The sequence below is a fragment of the Rhinopithecus roxellana genome, chromosome 13, assembly GCF_007565055.1.
Source record: "Rhinopithecus roxellana isolate Shanxi Qingling chromosome 13, ASM756505v1, whole genome shotgun sequence".
NCBI lineage: Eukaryota > Metazoa > Chordata > Mammalia > Primates > Cercopithecidae > Rhinopithecus > Rhinopithecus roxellana.
The window spans coordinates 117552265-117573351 of NC_044561.1; the positions used below are offsets into that span (position 1 = coordinate 117552265).

A 21087-nucleotide genomic window follows, 5' to 3' on the forward strand; every position below is an offset into this window, starting at 1 on the left:
TGTAATGAATTAAATATTTTAAAATTATCTTAAATTTCTAATATGGTAAACATTAAGATATATCCTTTTGGAGACTGTAACAAAACCTTTTAGGTCCTGAATTTGTCAGTGTAAAGGAGGTGCTTACAAAAAGTCTGAGAATTTCTGCCTTAGATATACTAACTAGTGCACCTTCTGTCACCATTATTAGGAAATATGTCACAGCTTCTAGAGCTGTGATAAGGTATTTTGCTCCCTCCCTTTAACCACAGCCTTCAGATGTCACTAAATCCACACTAAACCAATGACCAGCAGAGGACTCCCACTACTTAAGCTTAGGGTTTTTCTAGTAAACACCCTTCCCCTCTCCCCCAAGAACAAATCACCTATTTGTTGAAGCCCACATCCCATTATCATGAATCAACCAGACAGCCAGCACAATGTTTTAGTAAACAGTATAAATGTATTTTGTAATTTAAACAAAAGCTTCTGTTAACATTATTGCTAACATGACTAGACACTGTCACTAAATTTGGTGGCTCTGCTTAGGATGGTCTGAACACATGCAACATTCTTTTTGGAGCCACCTGAAAAACAAGGATTCATCATCCAGCTGAAACCGAAGACAGATTTTTTTTACCAAACTGGAGGGAATTTTGAAATGGTTGACCAAATCTGTGGGATACAGAATTTACAAAATTCTCTTTTGGGGTTGCTGGGGTGACAGGGCAGCTCAAAGAGGTAACCATCTAGAACATCCGAAACTGAGGTATGAGACCTGTATTACAACTAATAACAAAAAAACACGCCATATACTTAAAATGCTGGAGATGGTGAAGACACACACTAGTTTCAAATATTACACCTCCTCCCTCCAACTGAAGCAGCCCATTCCAAGCTGCTTGAGTAACTGCATGTAACATGTCTCAGGATGAACAGCACCAGCAGGGGCTTCTTTAGTGATCGTTAATAACTCTCTCAAACAATAGAGGGCAGGCCAGCTAGTTTATTCAAATTGAATCTAAACCTTAGATCTCTGGCTTAACAATAACATGAGAAATCTTTATAGACACAATAAATCTTGCATTAAATCAGAGATGGTTTAAATCAGTCTTGTAACTTCTAATATTCTGGGCTGGCAACTACAGCATGACAAATGTTTAGTGCAGTTACAAAATCACATTTTACTTTCCTTGGCTACCAAACCTTAAACAAATCTGAAAAATGCACTGTTTTACAAAGGCTTTTACCCACTGCTGCCAGTCTCAAGTAATTACGGTTTCTTCATCCCCCAGGAACATTTCTAAATTTTTCTTTGATCTGCTTGCCTTGAAGTGTATGGAAGAACTCAAAGAGTAAGTTTAAAGAATGAAGATTAACTGAGATGCCAAGTAAAGTTTTTATTGCAAGCACAGTGAGCAGAAAGAGATGTCTTCTCACACAAAGTGGCCACAAGGTCTGCCATTAACTAAATCTCTTTGACAAGCCTTCATTGGTTTAAAGCATATGAATTAGCTTCTTGCTATCAGGTGTACATCATTTCTGCCATGTGGGACATTTTCTTGGGAATATACAAGTAATACTCCATGTAGCCTGATAGGTCCTCTATGGTCACATCATCCACAAAGACTCGAGCTTGCTCAGAACAGGATCGGGGAGAGCCAGACAGAGTTCTGGCATGCAGCGACTGAGAGTAGTCCTCAAGTGTGGATCTTCGTTCTGGAGCCAAGGGAGGGACACTCTGCAGACCTGAAAAGGAATACACTTCCATATCATGCCATCTCTTACACTGGCATTCCTTGCCTATGCATGTGCATGGCTTGCCCTGGTTTAGCTTGGAAACGGACTGAAAGTCAGAGAGATCACTGGCTTTGAGACTTGCTTGGGAGACTTGGGTAGCGTCAGAGGAGTCTTCCTTCTTACTCTCTGATGGGAGCCTTGGAACGGAAGTTCTCAAAGGCTCAACGACTGCCCCTGTGTGATTAGCATCGAGAGAAGTAGAGCTTTCTCCTGCACTGAACTCTTTCGGGGTTGAAATTCCCAGCCCACTGCTGCCATCAGGTGAGTCAGTCTGGCTTTTGTGCTTCAGTTGACTGTTGGAAGAAGATGCTATTGTACTGCAATGTATAAACTTTGGAGGATGAAGGACAGGAGACTTAGAACGTCGACGACGCTGAGTTCTCACTGCTCCTCGTGAAGACTTCCTTGTAGACCTAAGAGGAAAAATATATACAAGAAGAAGCTGGGATACAGAGCTGTCCTAAACAGATTCTTTATGATAATAGGAAATTTACCTCCCGTCAGATTTACAAGTCTAAGCTCATAAATTTCCCACAAGAGATGCACCTGCCTCCATTTCCATGCTGCCTAAGTCTTTGTGTCTCAAAAACTTCAACATCATCTTATTAGCAAGCTATACAACCAGGTGAGATAATGGTATTTTTTAACTGAATCACTTGGGCCAAACATTTGGGATAGAACACCTTGGGAGCCTTTGACCAGTGAGTCTGAGGGAAACACCTCAAACAGACAACTGAAACCAATCCCGTAAAGTCTAAATATTGTGCCCTAAACCTGAATATAGCAGCGTCAGAACCACTGTGAGGCTAACGTTACAAATGATCATTATGCCATTACTATTAAATAGATTTTTGATTCATTTCTATCATTGGTAACAGCCAATCAATTAAAACCAAAAAACTAACAATATTTACAATCCCTGAGGTTTTCAGATACTGGGAATTACTGGACACACTATGTAAGGTAACTATTCATGAAACATTTAAATAAAGAACTGAGTGAAAAGAAAAGATACTCAAAACTGCTAAGTGAATTAGAGGCAAGAACCAAACAGGACACTAAAAAAAAAAATGTTTTATTTGGAATTAAACGAAATGAATGAGCTAAACAGAACACAGTAGTCCCATCTTATCCATGGTTTCACTTTCTACGGTTTCAGTTACCTACAGTCAACCATGGTCTGAAAATATTAAATAAAAAATTCCAGAAATAAACAATTCGTAAGTTTTACATTGCGCCCCACTGTGAGTGGCATGACGAAATCTTGCACCATCCTGCTCCGTCCCACCTGGGATGTGAATCGGCCCTTCGTCCAGGGTATCCACAGTGTATATGCTACTTACCCATTAGTCATTTAGTAGCTATCTTGGTTACTAGATCAACTATCATGGTACTGCAGTGCTTCTGTTCAAGTAACTCTTATTTTACTTAACAATGGCCCCAAAGTGCAAGAGTAGTGATGCTAGCAGTTTGGGTATACCAAGAAAAGCCACGAAGTGCTTCTGCTGTGGTTAGAATGTGTCACCCACAAGTTCATGTGTTGTAAACTTAGTCCCGAACGCATCAGTGCTGAGACTTTTGGGGGTGATTGGGTCACAAGGGCTCTGCCTTCAAGAATGGATTAATCCATCCACAGATTAATGAATTAAAAGGTTAGTGAGGGAGAGGGACAGTTATCACAAGAACGGCTCTGTTATAAAAGCCGGTTTGAGGTCAGGAGATCGAGACCATCCTGGCTAACACGGTGAAACCCCGTCTCTACTAAAAAATACAAAAAATTAGCCGGGCGAGATGGCGGGCGCCTGTAGTCCCAGCTACTCAGCAGGCTGAGGCAGGAGAAAGGCGTAAACCCAGGAGGCGGAGCTTGCAGTGAGCCGAGATCGCGCCACTGCACTCCAGCCTGGGCGACAGAGCCAGACTCCGTCTCAAAAAAAAAGAAAAAAAAAAAAAGCCGGTTTGGCTACTTCTCACGAGCTCCCTTGCCATGTGATATCCTTCCCCATGTTATGATGCAGCAATGATACACTCACCAGATGCTGGTGCCGTGCTCTTACACTTCCCAGCTTCCAGAAATATAAGAAATAAGTCTCTTTAAAAATTACCCAGTCTTGGCCGGGCGCCGTGGCTCAAGCCTGTAATCCCAGCACTTTGGGAGGCCGAGACGGGCGGATTATGAGGTCAGGAGATCGAGACCATCCTGGCTAACACAGTGAAACCCCGTCTCTACTAAAAAATACAAAAAACTAGCCGGGCGACGTGGCGGGCGCCTGTAGTCCCAGCTACTCGGAGGCTGAGGCAGGAGAATGGCGTAAACCCAGGAGGCGGAGCTTGCAGTGAGCTGAGATCCGGCCACTGCACTCCAGCCCGGGCGACAGAGCGAGACTCCGTCTCAAAAAAAAAAAAAAATTACCCAGTCTCAGGTATTCAGTTACAGCAATAGAAAATGAACTAAGACAGCTTTCTTTAAGAGAAAAGGTGAAAGTTCTTGACTTAATAAGGAAAGGAAAGAAACAAAACACATACTGAGGTTGCTAAGATGTACAGTAAGAACTAATCTCCTGTCTGACAAATTATGAAGAAGGAAAAACAAATTTGTGATAGACTTACTGTTGCACTTCAAATGCAAAAGTTCCAGCCACAGTGCATGTAAGTCCTTAGTTAAGATAGAAAAGGCATTAAATATGTGGGTGGAAGACATGAACAAAAACGTGTTCTGATTGATGGCAAATGGGTTTGATATTGTCTGCAGTTTCAGGTGTCCACTGGAGTTCTTGGAACATATCCCCTATGGATAAGGGGGGACTTGTACACACAGCTAAAGAAAGAATTACCTGACTGGAAAATAAATCTGAATTATTTGTAACAGGGTCCAGCAAATTACAGCCTGTGGGTCAAATCTGGTTCCCTGCCTGTTTTTGTACAGCTTGTAGACATTGCTCCAGTGGGCTAGCACTGTGAGCCACAGACCAGGCTAGAGGATCCTCCCCTGTCCCTATTCTCCCTTCCCACCTTCCTGGCCAGTGGACACGATGCACCACTGTCCAGCGCCCACACTGGCTAACATCTACATGTTGGGTCTCTACTGTTGGCAACTGCTGATCACTGAGAGGCAGAATCTCAGTTCAAGACTTCAACCAGTGCTGGGACCTCTGGAGGAGAAAAGAGCATGCTGGGATCTGAGCCTCACTGGAACAGAGAGTAGAACTGACCTACATGCTACCCACCCATTCCACAAGGTTCTCCTTTCAGGCTAGTCACTCTATCCTGCGACTATCTCAGCAACTGAAGACAAAAATGTGTCCACCAGCCAGGACGGCCAACCCCAGGCAAACAGGGTAGAGTAGGAGTTTTCTCTCTTATTTAAGCACTTATTAATATCCTTGGAATTTTGCTTCTTGGCCTCCAATGCCTAAAAAATTTACCATATGGTGCTTTACAAAAAAAAGTTTGCCAACCCCTGACCTAAAAGGCAGTACAGAGACAAGGATTTGGAAAAATGTAAAAATTAAAAGAGATGACAGAGTAAGTCTGAATTTCTGAAGAAATGAATACAGAGAACAGAGGACAAGTGATTTTCATAGACACAATGACTGAGAAATTTTCTGATTTGGTAAGAGAATCTATGAACACAGGAAATACACCAGAGCAGGATAAAAAGAAATCCACATAGAGACACTCTGTAGCAAAACTATAGAATAGCAAAGACAACAGGAAGATCTTAAAAGCAGCCAGAGACTAGAAAGATTATTTCCAAATTAATAACAACTGGATTGAAGGTATGCTTTTCAATATCAATGTAATGAAACCAGAAGACAATCAATTATACCTCATTTAAGTGCCAAGAGAAAATAACTGTCAATCTAGAAATATAATGTCAAGTATATCAACTCTATCTTTCAAAACCAAGGACGAAATAAAGACATTTTCAGATAAATGAGAGCAAAGTACAGTCAGTCTTCTGTATCCATGGATTCTACACCTGTGGATTCAACTAGCAGCAGACTGAAAACATCCCTTCCACCAAGTTCCAAAAAGCAAACATTGAATTTGCTGTGCTCTTAGCACTACGCTGAGTCTGTGTGAGTGAAGTGCTGTGTAAGCACTGTGGTAGCTATTATAAGTACTCTAGAGATGGTTTAAAGTATACAGAAAAATGAGCACAGGTTGTAAGCAAATACTACACCATTCTGTCTAAGAGACATAAGCATCCTCAGATTTTGGTATTGAGAGGGGTGTGTGAGTGGGGAGGACCTGGAATCGATCCCCCACGGATACAGATGATTGTTACTTACCAATAGGACATGACGTTATTTAACATCAGGGGCCCTTTCAAATGTATTTATATGGAGTTATACAATGCAGAGGTCCTATTTACTAGCAATAAACCTTCACTGAAGAAACTACTTTAGGAAAAAAGTAAGTGATTGTATATGGGAGGTCTGAGGTGAAAGTATGGTGAGAAAAGAAGTTACAAACAAGTAGAAAAATCTAAATAAACACTGTCTGCTTAAATAATAATAATAAAACCTAGTTTGTGAGATTAAAAATAAGTAACACAACTAAAATACTGGGCAACTACATCATGGAAGTCAGGAGATCAGAGGAAAGGGGTTCTGAGGAGAAGGGCTAAAATACCATTAATTTTTGTGTTTGTTAAAAGCACACATGGCAAAATCCAGGCTAACAACTACTGAAAGAATAGAAATAAAGTGCCATTTCCAAACCACTAGAGGAAAAGAACAAACAAAATCCTTGCAAACAATTGTTTTTAAACAATTGGAAAGGAAACAAGGAGAAGTAAGGTGGGGAAAAAAAAGGAAAGAAAAACATAAAAAAGCAGGACAAATAAAGTAAAATGGCAAAATCACTTCTGAAGATATCAATAATCAAATAAACGTAAATGCACTAAACCCAGCAGTTAAAAAAAAACTGATCACATTGAATAAAACAGAAAAAAAAAAAACCTAGTTATATGATATTTATATGAAACAGCTAAAATACAAGAACACAGAATGCTTGAAAGAGTAGAAAGCTGGGTGTGGTGGCTCACACCTATAATCCCAGCACTTTGGGAGGCCGAGGTGGTCAGATCACCTGAGGTCAGAGGTTTGAGACTAGCCAGGCCAACATGATGAAACTCTGTCTCTACTAAAAATATAAAAATTAACTGGGCATGGTGGCGGGCACCTGTAACCCCAGCTACCTGGGAGGCCAAGGCAGGAGAATTGCTCAAATCGGGGAGGCAGAGGGTGCAGTGAGCTGAGACTGTGACACTGCACTCCAGTCTGTGTGACAGAGCAAGAACAAGACTCCGTCTTAAAAAAAAAAAAAAAAAAAAAAAAGAAAAAGAAAAAGACAAACAAGGGAAACACTCACTAGAAGAAAACTTTAGGACAAAAGCCATTATGAAGGATTAAGAATGTCACTACATAATAAAAGTTTCAATTCACCAGGAGGAAAACATTCAAAACCTATGCTATATAAATCCAACAAAATAACGTCAAGATACATAAAGCAAAAACATAGAATTTAAAGGGAAAATAGACAAATTCACTTCCATGGGGTAGATTTCAACATACATCTCTATTATTTGTAAGTCAAGTTAACTAAAATATTGAAAAAAAGGTTCAAATAACACATTTAAAAGCCTGATTTAATGGACATATAATCCAAGAATAATGAGAGAAGTACCAATCTTCTCAAATAGACATAGAATATTTGTAAAAATTGAATACGGACCAGGCCAAAAAGAAAGTCTCAGCAAATTCAGCAAAAGAAGGAATAGGTCCTTCTCTAATCACTGGGTCTTAGGTTCTATATCATAACCTACTCTTTTCTGGACACTTAGGAAGGAAAATCCAATAATATTTTATAATATTGGAATGAAAATCATTGCAATAAGAAGCTCTTACCCGTGCCAACTGTCTTTAGATGCACATGTGGTTTTAGGTTTGGTATCATCTGTTGCTGTTCTGACTGGTGCTCTGACACCTGTGCCTTCTCCAACAGACAGAGATGCTATGGACCTGAAGACAAGAACAAAGTTTACGGCTACAAAAAACTATAAAATGAGGAGAACATATTGTTCTCACTAACTCAAATACAATTTTTATCACACATTATTTTTTTCCAGTCTGGGTTTCTCAAAAATTGCTCAGCTTTTAGTGTACATTTTCCTTCAAAACCAAATTTAGAGGATCCCTAAAAGCCCATGGCTGCAAAATCATAAGCCGAAGAATGACTGGTAAGTGTACCCAGGAGCAGGATATAAATAGACTTTCAGGCTGTTTCCCTGGGGCAGATCAGGCCTTACGGTCAGAGAATGCTAATGACACTGACCATTTATCTTACGCAGCCAAACCAGAGTCATGGAACTAAGTTTAGAAGCAAAAACTTTAGGAGACTCCATCTAACTTAACACTGAATACATTTTCAAATATTACGCAACTTTTAGAAAAATATTCTAACTTTTGCAACTAATAAACTTGAAATATTAATCAGAGTTAAATCCTTGTGGTTTAAAATTATACAGATAATACGGGTTCCCAGTAGAGAACATGAAAAAATCTAAAGGCAAGAAGAACAGAATCATCCATAACCTCACAACCCAGAGACTACCAACATCGAACATTGGTGGAAATCCTTCCAGACTTTTTCAACACACGTAAACATACACATACACACACACACACACACACACACACACACACACACACACACACACCCCTCCTACTATAGATGCTATGGTGCTGACAAAATTCTTTAGAAAGAGACATTAATCTACTAAAATGAAAGGATGTTCAATGAAACATAATTGAAAGTAAAAAGTAACTGGGAATAATATGTAATAGAAAAAAATACTGTATTTCTAAATTATGGCACACCTATACAGTAAAATGTTGGGAATTTATTAGAAATTAAGTGTACAAAGAACTTTTAATGATATAGGGGAATGCCTGTAAGGAGAAAGCAGCATGGTTAAACACCTATACATATTATTATGATCTCAACTAGGTAAAATAAGTATAGGCTATCATGAACCAGTGATATAGGTGTTAACAGTTGTTATGGTAAACTGTGATTTTTACTTCCGTTTTTATCCTGTTTTGTTTTCGTAAGTTTTTCTATTATAAGCATGTATTATATTACAGTCAGATAAACAGAATATTGTTGTTATATATATCGATTTATATCTATATAGAGATTTGTCCTAATAAGACAAATAACATTAAGGAGTCAAAACCTGTTGAACGGGATCATGCTAAATTCCTGGCAAGGCTTGGTTAGTTTATGAGTCAATCCTCAGATGTCCCATTTGTAAACTGGCAACAATATAAAACAACTAGAATGTATGATACACTACTACACAAGTCTTATTCTGCTTAGTCATGCTAATGACTCACCCCTTCTCTTACTTTGTTTTCTCAAATGTTCTCCTTCCCTTATAATTTTACTCAAGGCAGAACATATGCTACAAATATAATTTTTTTTAATTTCAGCTTTTATTTTAGATACAGGTAGTACATGTGTAGGACTGTTCATGGGCATACTGGACCCAGGTAGTGAGCGCAGTACTCTATAGGTAGGTTTTCCACCCACATTCTGCTCCTGGCCTCCCCACTCCAGTAGTCAGCAGTGTCTGCTGTTCCCATGTCCATGTGTGTTCAATGCTTAGCTCCCACTTCTAAGTGAGAACATGCAGCATTTGGTTTTACAAATACATAATTTTTGACCATATATTTTGAAAATTTGTAAAATAATGTTCTAAGTAATTTTTAGGGATACCAAAATGGCTTAATTTTACCTTTTTTTTTTTTTGAGACAAGGTCTCGCTCTGTTGCGCAGGCTGGAGTGCAGTGGCACGATCTCGGCTCACTCCAACCTCCACTTCCTGGGCTCAAGTGATCTTTCCACCTCAGCCTACAGAGCAGCTGGGAGTACAGGCATGCACCACCAAGCCAATTTTTTGGTTTTTTTGCAGAGACAGGGTTTTGCCACGTTGCCGAGGCTGGTGTTAAACTCCTGAGCTCAAGTGATGTGCTCACCTCGGCCTCCCAAAGTGCTGGAATTACAGGCGTGAGCCATCATGCCCAGCCTGGCTTTATTTTACATTTAAACTTCTTTTAAAACATCAGGAAAGAAGTCTGTGTATCAAGAGTTACTTATATAAATTTACACACTAAGAGATTTGTATGTATAACTGTGTGTACACATTCCTAGTATTTTCCTGATTTAAAAAAATTATTCCTATATAAGAAATCACAAAGGATACACTGCAGCCACAATCTGGAACTATCTGCTTCTCTGCTTTGCTTCTGTTTCCCAAGACGATTTATCAAATGACTGATATGAACTGCCAAGACGACCACATTAGAAAACCATCAAGAGGAAAGACATGTTTTTGAACTATCATGGAAGCAAATATGAGCACCTATAATATCTACTGTGCAAATCTATCAGCATAAACCTTTTAATTTGATAGGCCAAAAATAGCACCAGCAACAGGCAGGTGGCTATAACAACTAACATCTAGTTTTTACTTTGTGCTACGTACTGCATGCATTTCTTCATATTGTCTTCAAGGTACCACATAAAGGATGGTTAAGAGCAGAGGTTCTAGAGACAGGCTGTCTAGGTTCAGATCCTGGCTCTGCAACTTTTACCAATGTGACTTTTAGCAAGTAATTTAATTTGTGTGAGTCTCATCTGTAAACTGAAATGACAGTAGTATCCATGTACTAAGGTGGTAGTGAGGATTAAATAATGTGCACAAAGTACTTAACCCGGTGTTTAGGGCACAGGAAGTAAATAATAAACATTAATGATGATTATTATTACTTGTGGGTGTTCTACTCTGAGCTTCCAGTGTTTAGTTTCCATTCATGAAAAGAAATTCTTACATCCATTAAAAATGTTGGTTTCTTTTGGCCTGGGAGAAAGAATTGGGGTGAGAAGAGTCTTACACAGAACATTTTGCAAAGGGTGAAACATTAACATTCAGACAGCAGCTGGTATGCAGGTACACTAATTAGTTTGGCCAAAGGGTCCAAGGTTATTGATCTCAGTGACAGAACCCTACTGAATAGAGGTTTCCATAGTGATAGACTCAGCAATCACAGACCATGAAATCTACAATGTCTTCATAGATTTCTATTGAGCCAATCCACTTTTAGTGAAAAATATTGTGATTCTCTTGAGATGTATGATAAAATCCCTGATGGGACACCACTTGATAATCTTTTATTCAAAAGAGGTGGGGGGAAGCCCTCCTCAAAGTGAACGAAAACCAAAACACCCAACCTAGGAGGGCAAATGAACTGCTACTTTTCAAATTTAACCAAAGGGTTTTTTTTTTTTAAAACTAAAACAATACTGTGCAGAATCTGGAAGGATGTTGTATTGCACTATTAGCATTTATATCTCCTTTCAATAATGAGAAATTTTAAAAGAGGAAGAGCTTTTTAAGGAGAAGAGACTATTTTGAATGAGTAAACAAATAATTCCAAATAATGTATTACATATTTAATTACCCTGATGCATCCACTCTTAATTTCTTGAAAGCAGTCTGTAGACTCTCCTCCTCTCCATCCTTGGCCTCGGATTTCATTGTGCAAGTTTTTACACTACTTATCGATGTTCCTGTTAACACTAAAAAAGAAAATAAAGTGAGCAAAGTAAAAACAGATGGGATCAAAAGTATACCTTTTTTTAAGATTTTACATTCCTGTTACCTTTACTGTTAGGAAAAAAAAACAAATTTTTATTTCAAAAAGGAAGTTTCAGTGTAGATAACTGGAGACTATAGGTTTTCTTAAGGGGAAACAAATGAAATGATACCAAAAATGGATATGTACTATGACAGAATATAAACTATTCACATACTTGATGCCAATATCCTATTACACAATTTTGGAAACTAGATGATCTGAAATCTACGTTTCAGTATACATACATTTTAACAGGGGAATCTCCCCAGTTGGTCTAGAAATCTATGAACAAAATGACATCAGAAATAAAAGGGAATAGCTCAAATTATAGCACTCTGATTCTTTAAAATGACACTGAGTATTTGTCTGGCCTAACCCTAGTTAAGTATAACTTTCATGACACATGATAGTATTTCTCTAGAGCAATCCTGACCCAGACAGCTATGTTCAGGAAGATATGTTTTAGAGAACAAGGCATTACCACTGTGAAAGCTGAATTATAAATACACTCTACCAGTAAGGTTGATACTTCCACTTGTGTTTTCCTTCATAGCCTGGAATAGTATAATTAATTGTTAAACAAGAAAGAAAATAAATGAACTATAAACCCCACAAAAAATTATTGTGCACATTAGTGGAAAAAGAAAAAAAAAAAACAACTTTTCTTTAGCCTAAAGGTTGAAAGTAAAGAAAAAAAATAGAAATGACTATTGTGTAGATGCACCATTAAATGATCTCTTAACTAGTTTGACTAACCAAAGTCCTCCATATTTTCCACCTAATTTTTATATTTTAAACAGAGAAAGGGAGATGAAGAACCAACCAAAGCAACAAGAAACACAACAAAGAAGTCTGTTAAAAAACCTTTGAATCTAGTCTCCAAATTATTTTTTCACTCAGGGTTATTAGTACCAAATCCTGAATAAAAATTAAGCAAAGAGCATCTGTGAACATATCAGAGACAATCAGAAAGAAAGAAAAAAAAAGTACCACAGGAAAAAATAGAAATAGAGGATATTTGAAGCAAAAGATTCACTTCACCTCTTTATTTCTAAGCTGTTACCACCCCCCCAACCCGCCCCCACCCCCCTTAGGCATTCTCAGAGGGAGTAGTGCCTCTCCACCAGGCCTTGGGTCCTCTCTGATTCGTATCTGCTCTTCTCAGGGTGGCTGTGAAGTTATTGTGAGACCTCTAATATTCCAAAGGTCAAGGTGTCATCATGTCTCATATAATGTAACCATTCTATTATTGTAGTACCAGCGCAAAATAAAGAGGCAAGGAATCAGGACTTTTCACTTTACTTATTTATTTATTTGCAGAAGTTAAGGTATTTCAGGCAGAGGTCTCTGGGGAACACTGAAAACAGTCTCAAAAGAATTCAGCTACTAAAAAAAAAAAAAAAAAGAATTCAGCCAGCCTGCACTTCAACTCCTTGGGACACACAAAAAATTTTAAATACATTCTCTACGTATATTTTGCTGGTTTATTTAAGTACATAAACATGAAGAAACATTATCCACACAATCCCGTGCTTCACTAGTCCCTACTTCTCAATTTAGGGTAGGATCCCTCCAAATACACAATCAATTCCTATATACCTGGGGGGAGAGGTGAGCAATCACTTATTTCAGTATTTTCAAAGCTTCACATCATCTAAAAGAGTACTACTGTAGGTTGTAAACAAATTCTTCCTGCTGGCAGAACTAAATTGAAGTTTGACTTATAGTGTTCCTCAATTACCTTATGATCCGTTAGTCAATGTTCAGCCCTTACCGAGTTAATAAATCATCTGAGCCAATCTCCCCAACCCGCAGACCCCACACAAGTCCTCTTTCGCCCTCTCTGGAAATTAGTCAGCATTTATGTACACGTCACATTTAAGTATACACTGCTGAATCATACAGGCAGAAATTCATTTCGTTCACAAATATTTACAGAATTCCTACCACGTGCATGGCACCAGAATGAATGCTAGGGACAGAAGTCGAAACTCCATTTCTGTAAGGACTAGAAGAATCTCATTCCTGCCCTCCAAGAGCTTACAATATAACACTGTGCTAAGAGGCTCTGAACCCATATATGTAACTTTTAATTATACAATGCTGACTTAATAGCACGGCAGGTGATCACCCTAGATGTTAATACAAACTTTACATTCCTGTTGACACACTAAAAGATCTATCATCTAAAAACCAAAACAGAATTAAAATCTGACTACAGACTAAAACTTCAGGAATGAAGTTCTGTCTAAACGATTTTCAGACTTCCAGCATTTTTAACTACTCACCTTTCTTCTCAGTTATTTCAGCCAAACGCAAAGGTGAGCGTTAGGCATAACCTTAAGAGCCAGAGAAGAGCATCTTTGTAATTATAAAAGGCTCATTATGCTCCTCTGCATCCCCAGATCCACATTCACTCAAAGAAAGGGCTGTACAACTAACTCCGGACAACAGATACAATTGGCTTGCCCTTCTTCATTAACATCAAATTTGTGGGAGACAGTCTTGGCGTTTTAACTGCAGTGAACTCTTTAAGTTGAACAATATCCAAAGAGATGAAACTTTAAAAAGCCTATTCGAAGTTACCTCATGTTAAGTCAAATCAAACCGGGCAATTTAACTGTGCCTCGGATTTTCCACAACCTTACAAAAATTACAGTTATTCTAAGTTCCTCCATCAAAAGGACAAATTCCTGGTTTTCTCTTTCAACGAAATGGATGAGTCACAATCTTACTTCTATCTTGCCGTTTTAACCAAGACCTCATTGAATCTCAAGTCTAGGTCTACATTTCCACGCCGGAGAAGACCTAAGAACGATCAAGGGATGGCGCGGGTAAGCGTTGTTATCACAACGTTAAAGATTTCGAAACTCCCAGACCACCAGGAAGCGTAGAGTAGCGGGAAGAAAACCCTGTCCAGCAACTCGAAGAGGCAAACTAGACCGAGAGGAAACAATCGGCCCCCAGGACAAAAAGCACATTCACACCTCTCCGTGCAACCCACTCATCCCTTTACACTCGCGGTGCTGCAGCCAAAGCACGAAGTTCTTTCTTTTCACCCAGAGTCTGTGCCTGTCGCGGTTAAACATGAACGGAGAAAATTCCTGGTCAGAACCCAGAGGGGTAGGACGGGGCTTGGAGTCTTAGGACAACGCCGAGCAGGGAGCTGTCCAGGGGCTCTGCCCGCCCGGGGTCTCCAGCTGGAAAGTTGCGCTCCTCGAGAGATTCCCGAGGTCAGAACGAGAGGCTGGAGTCGGAGCGAGGCACAAGGGATGCGGAAGAAGAAAGGAGTGGGGCCGAAGAGGTAGCCAACGAGAACGGGGCTCCGAGGCGAGAGGGAAAGGGCGGGAAGGGGCAAAGGGCGGCCAAAGAGGACGAAAAGGGGAAGCTGTCGCTGGGCGTGAGACGGCGAAGGAGCGGGGCGGGGTCTGCGGGAGAACAGGAAGGCGGGAAGGGGAGATAGCGCGGAGTTCGGAGCTCCAGCAGGCACAGGCCGCGGCGGATAAGGGGGCGCGGAGAGGCCCAGGCCCGGCCCAGGCAGGAGGCGTCGGGAGACGACGCGACCCAAGGCGGGCGGGCCCGGACAAAACCGCCCGCGGCCAGACCGACTGTGCAGGCCGAGACGCTATGCTGCGGCCCCTCCCCGTCACGTCAGGGCACTTACCGCCTCGCAGCTGGGGCGCTCCGGTGATGCGGTGCAGTCAGTTCAGAGCGTCTCTCCCGAATCTCGGCGCCCGACTGACCCGGATCCAAACCAGCCAAGTGGGCGGCCCGCGCCTCGGGGGTCGCATTGCGCCTGCGCATTCCGGCATGCACCCCGCCCCCTACTCATGCTCCTCCCACCCCGGTGACTCGGCAGCGCGGCAGCGGACGGCTGCGCAGGCGCAGAGCGGGGGCCGCGCCTCTCGAACGCCCCGCACCCGCCCCCCTCGGAAGCACGTGCGCCTTACGTAATTTCCTGTTATTCTTCGGTTTGCCTCCTCCCAGTGAAGTGGATTTGCTCCCGACCAGCTTTTGGGGCGTGCCTGCTTCCTCCTCTCTGTCAGGTGAGTGAATAGGTGTCATTCTTCGCAGTCGTCCTCTGCCTCTAGCGTCCCGGCATCTCCTGGTGCTTGGTCCTCTACCTGGAGTCACCTATGCAGCGGAATTCCGCGGGGCGGGGGCGAGGACGTGCGGGGGTCTTTATGGCAGCCAATCCCCGGCTGAGCGCTTGGCCAGAGTTTCTGTGATGCTAGAATCTGGACTGCCTGCGACCTCTACAGGACTCGGACACCAACCCTCGCTTCCTGGTGATCTTTCAGGGCCTGCAGAGAAGCGAAGAGGTATTGGACGTGGCCAGGGTCAATAGTGTGAAGCCGGAATTAGAACTGAATTGAAATGCCTCGGTTTTGATATCGCTGTGTTTATCTTGAGGCAACTGCTTTTCCTCCTCTGGGCCTCTCAGTTTTCCATCTAGTAAGTGAGGAAGTTGAATCTTATCGGTGAATCTCGTGTTTTCAGGAGTAGACTCCTTTGAGAATCTGGTAAGAACTGTAGACCCTCTTGCCAAAGAAATGCACCTACACACCAAATTTTGCAAAAAGATTTAGGCAGTTCACCAAAGGAGATGAATTTTAGGGTTCTTTACATTTTTCTGATTCTGAATGTTGCTCAGATGGCAGGCGGGAAAAGGTGATCTGTGCAACAGCTGCCACCCGCTTCATCACCAGGACTGGTTCTGCTAATCTAGCTGTGCCTCTCCTCGCCTGCCAGTCTCCAGCTCCACGTCTGCACTTCTCAAAGCTTCATGAGAACAGATGATTTTGCTCAATAGAGTTGGCTGGCGTTGATTGTGGCCCACCCCTAGAGTGAGGGTTTTTCCCTGAACCAAAACTGGCCCCATCCACCCTCATTCCCCAATACCTTAGTTGTAGTCAACTGACTAGATAGTCTGCCGAAGATAGTTGAACTGTGTCCAGCTTAACTGCAGCCAGTCTTTGGAATGCCTGGCCTATGTCTGTAAATGAAATCTAACAATTTATTGTATAACGTTGTTAAACGTGAAGCATGAAGTTGGCCCTGGGTAAAACATTTTAAATTCTCGACGTTCATACCAGAGGTTCAGTAACTGACGGGATGAAAGAAAACTGTTCATTGTAAGCTAATGATGCTAATTAGATAGCATTAGATTGTATTAGAGATTAGATAACTTGTTCTAGCCCCTTCGTCCTTTGTCTCACAGTGCTGGTAAGTCAGTATTTAAACTGCCCTTCTCAACATCTCTTGGAAAAGAAAAGGCGGGAAATATGATGCATTTTAGTTTCTCAGACCTTGCCAAGTGAAATGTATCAAGACCAAATACATGTTTTTAAGCTGCCACTTCAAAATATAACTTCAGATAAAATCTCATATATCCTTGAGAAGGCCGGGCACGGTGGCTCACACCTGTAATCCCAGCACTTTGGGAGGCCAAGGCGGGTGGATCACTTGAGGTCAGGAGTTTGAGACCAGCCTGGCCAACAGGGCGAAACCCCGTCTCTACTGAAAATACAAAAAGTTAGCCGGGCGTGGTGGCGCATGCACCTGCAATCCCAGCTACTCGGGAGGCTGAAGCAGGAGAATCTCTTGAAGCCGGGAGGCAGAGGTTGCAGTGAGCTGGAGATTGCGCCACTGCACTCCAGCCTGGGCCAACAAAGCAAAACTGTCAAAAAAAAAAAAAAAAAAAAAAATCTCATATATCCTTGAGGGGAAAGAATTGTCTGAATCCTGATTGAGTTCCCAGAGCTTAGCACAGTTCCTGGGGGTTAGTAGGTGCTAAATATAGTTTTGGTGAATTCTCATTTTACCTGCTTTCCATCCCTAATTATATTAAATACTAAAAACTAAAAAGTTACAATATTTCATTTTGTGTAAGCACATCTCCATCATTAAGCATTAGATGCTTTCCAAGAATGACTCATTACTCAGGGAGTACTTGGAAGATGAGAACCTCTTGTGAATACCGAAGCCTGTTAACTCACACACCTGACGTGGCCTGAAGTTTTAAGTCATTATAGATAGGACTGGCTCACAGTGTGGTACATCATGTCTTGGAATGAGATAGAAAAGCAACAAAATGGGGTGGATCTGAGTGAACAAAAAGCCAGATCAGTGTCCTATACCAGCAATTCCGGGTCTTTTTAACCATGGGAAAAAAGCCTGAATTTGTGTGTGGACTTTATATTCAAGAAATCAACTTTGTATTAATGCACATGGTAATGCCATTTAATTAAAAAGCTGTGGTAGATGTAAAATTACTCTAATAGTGCTTCCTTCTTGTTACAAGTGTCTTGTACATACTTTAGTAGGAGAGAATTCCATGAATTTATACTGTAAGAACAATTTATATAGGAAGATAATAGTTTCTCTTAAAAAGTAACTTTGGAGAAGCCAAGTTCAAAGTAATAAAGAAAATTATATCCCTAACAATGTGACTGCCATCCTACCAGTTGGTAATCTGGAAAATATTCTGTTCTTATGTTTTAAGACTCAAATTAATTTATTTCTTACCTCGATATACTTTTCTTAATGACTTGGGGTAGGCCAGGCATGGTGGCTCACGCCTGTAATCTTAGCACTTTGGGAGGCTGAGGCGGGTGGATCACCTGAAATCAAGAGTCCAAGACCAGCCTGGCTAACATGGTGAAACCCCATCTCTCCTAAAAAAAAATAAATAAACAAAAATACAAAAATTAGCCGGGAGTGGTAGTGCATGCCTGTAATCCTGGCTTCTCTGGAGGCTGAGGCATGAGAAGCACTTGAACCCAGGAGGTGGAGGTTGCAGTGAGCCGAGATCATGCCATGGCACTCCAGCCTGGGCTACAGAGCAAGACCCTGTCTCAAAAAATTAATTAATTAATTAATTAATCAGTTAAAATGAAAATGAAAATGACTTTGGGATAGAAGGTAGTGATAATGATTATTTGTCTTGATTACAAATTGTTAGCTCATGTAATCTTCATAACCAATTTGTGAAATGTACTTTTATGATGTCTATTTTACAGCTGAGGAAACTAGGCTCAGAATAGTTAGATAACTTGTCCAAGGTTACATAGCTTGTAAGTGGCAGAACGGGGATTCCAATCTAGGCAGTCTGGCTATCCACCCTGCTGATCGCTGAGTTACACTGCTTTTCTTAGCCTCCCCACCTTCACCTCCTGTATGTACCCAGCTAGACCAGGGATACCTGCTTTCACCTGGAAAATACCACTGGACTTGAGGAAATTGGCTACCCAGGGCCTAGGACTGTTCGAGCTACACTTCCTTTGCATATGTTTGAACCCAGCAGGCATATTTCCCTCTCAGATCTCAGATCTTTTGTATGTGATGTTTCCCCTCCTGGAGCATTGTTTACCCACAGTTCATCTCGTCCGTCATTCAAAGTCTCTGCTCATATCAGCTCCCCAGGGGGGTCTTCTTTGGCTTCCCCAGCACCCCCTTCCCTCTGTATCCCTTTACACTGCTTTATCTTAGCACTTATCACTACCTGACAATGTATAGTTATTTTTTGGTCCTGTCACTAGAATAGAAGCTACCCGAGGACAGGGACTTTGTGTCTTTTTTTTTAGTCACTATTTCTGTTGAATCAAAGATGCACATTTTCCCACAATTTATTAATAGCAGTTAGAACATCTAGATATGTCTTATAATCGCCAGTGTGTTCTAGTTTAGTTGGTAGTATTTTTTTTTTCTTTCTTGTACCTACAGTAAGCGGTGAGTCTTTAAAATGATGGTGTCTTGGAATTGATTAAAATACCACGTATCCCCAGGGCCTGAACTCTATGTGGCACGTAGTTGGCGCTCAGTAATTACTTGTTAAAGGAAGGCATTGAGTGTTGTGTGCCAGAAACTATTGAAACTTTTTTTTTTTTTTTGAGGTCTCGCTCTGTCACCCAGGCTGGAGTGAAATGGCACAATCTTGGCTCACTGTAACCTCCGCCACCCAGGTTCAACTGATTCTCGTGCCTCAGCCTCCTGAGTAGCTGGGATTACAGGTGAGCACCACCATGCTCTGCTAATTTTTTTATTTTTAGTAGCAATTTATATCATTCTAGTAGACTCTTAGAAAGTAGATGGAGAGGGTGGGGAATGTAAGAGAGACCAGTTAGAAGACACTCAAAATAATCTGAGGGAAGACCAGAATGGGAACCATGGCTGAAGGATGGTGAGACCAGCAGGGCTCGGCGGCCTGCTGAGCAGAGATGTCTGGCTTGAGCCAAGCCAGTAGGTGGCCCCCTTCACTAAAGAAGGGAATCCAGGAAGACTAGGTTTGGGGAGTGGGAGGGTTTGGTTTTGAACATACAAGTGCAGATGAAAGCAGGAATCAGGTCCCAAAGGCTGCGGCAAGGGATTTATCCTGAGGTTTCTCCTTCTAAGAACTGTAGGAGCTATGGAAAGAAATGACTGGATTTATTTTAGAAGGATGGCTGGTTTCAGCGTGAGCCGGCATGGTGATCCAGGCCTGCGATGATGGTGATCAAAGGGGCAGGTGGCCCTAAGTATGGAGAACAAGTGAGCCGATTGAAAAGTTGTGTAGATCAGGCCTCAGGGAGAGATTGACTATGAACAGGATGGGCAGTGAGAGAAAGCTGACAATGATACTTTGCTTTCCAGCTTGAGCAACTGAATGGATATTGGTGCCCATCTCAATTAAACTCTGTTGAACCCAGCTGACAGTGAGCAGAGGAAGAACATTTAAATGGAGAATCATAGTAACGCTAATACTTTCTTTTATTCTTTCTTTCTTTCTTTCTTTTTTTTTTTTTTTTTTTTTGAGACAGAGTCTTGCTCTGTTGCCGAGGCCGGAGTGCAGTGGTGCAGTCTTGCTCACTGCAACCTCCACTTCCCTAATTCAATGATTCTCCTGCCTCAGTCACCCCCGTGTGCCACCACCATGCCTGGCTAATTTTTTTTTTTTTTTTTTTTGGTGGAGACAGGGTTTTGCCATGTTGGCCAGGCTGGTCTTGGACTCAAGTGATCTGCCCGCCTCAGCCTCCCACAGTGGTGGGACTGTAGGCTTGAGGCACTGCACCCAGCATATAAGAGCTGATACTTTCATAGCTGTTCCTATGTATCAGAAGACTCATTTTAGTTATCACCACAATCCTATAAGATTACCATTATCACCGTCGTCTTCCAGATGAGGAAACCGAAGCAAAGAGTAGTAACTCGCCGAGGTCACAACAGCTAACAAGCGGCGGAGCTAAAATTTGAACCCAGGCAACCTGGTATAATCTGTGTTGTCACTGCCTCTCTGTGCTGATATTTCTCTAAATTAACTCAGTTTGGACACAGTGAACCTGAGAGATCCGTGGCGCAGCCACGTGGAGGTGTCCAGCAGGCAGGAAGATACATGGTTCTGAAGCTCACATGGGAAGTGGGGACTGGAAGTAAAGACTGTGGAGTTTGCATACAGGTGGCCATTGAAGCCACAGGAAAGGACAGGACCTTTAAGGAGAGGGTGGGAAATAATCAGAGGAAAGAAACAAGGGAGCCCTGGAAGGCAAACAAGCATTCCACTTGTGGGAAGGACATAGTCCCTTCTGCAAATGAATATGCTGCACCGGGCTTATAGACCTTCAGT

At 41.5% G+C, this 21087-nt stretch overlaps 1 protein-coding gene and 1 long non-coding RNA gene across 4 annotated transcripts; one reads left to right on the forward strand and one right to left on the reverse strand.

Annotated features, from left to right (window-relative positions):
• Positions 1–965: 965 nt before the first annotated feature.
• Positions 966–15364, reverse strand: OSER1 (oxidative stress responsive serine rich 1). The gene is made up of 4 exons (XM_010384291.2): positions 15151–15364; positions 11310–11427; positions 7692–7805; positions 966–2192 (listed from the first exon to the last, which is right to left on the reverse strand). The coding sequence occupies exons 2-4, from the start codon at positions 11384–11386 to the stop codon at positions 1505–1507; spliced, it is 879 nt and encodes a 292-aa protein (XP_010382593.1). The 5' UTR covers positions 11387–11427; positions 15151–15364; the 3' UTR covers positions 966–1504.
• A 50-nt stretch (positions 15365–15414) lies between these two features.
• Positions 15415–20332, forward strand: LOC115892867. 3 transcript variants are annotated; one of them, XR_004052766.1, is made up of 3 exons: positions 15415–15532; positions 19382–19498; positions 20118–20332. It is a non-coding gene; the product is annotated as an uncharacterized LOC115892867 (long non-coding RNA). The 3 variants fall into 3 exon arrangements; XR_004052765.1 differs by having other exon boundaries at positions 15453–15941; XR_004052764.1 differs by having other exon boundaries at positions 15473–15808.
• The last annotated feature ends 755 nt before the right edge of the window (positions 20333–21087 follow it).

Excerpts from the sequence above, each read along its gene's own strand:
- OSER1 (XM_010384291.2), bottom strand. The coding sequence starts at position 11,386 with ATGAAATCCGAGGCCAAGGATGGAGAGGAGGAGAGTCTACAGACTGCT. Across the intron at positions 7,806-11,309 it reads TTAAGAGTGGATGCATCAGG|GTCCATAGCATCTCTGTCTG; the intron begins GTAATTAAATAT and ends TCTTGTCTTCAG. Across the intron at positions 2,193-7,691 it reads TCTAAAGACAGTTGGCACGG|GTCTACAAGGAAGTCTTCAC; the intron begins GTAAGAGCTTCT and ends TTTTCCTCTTAG.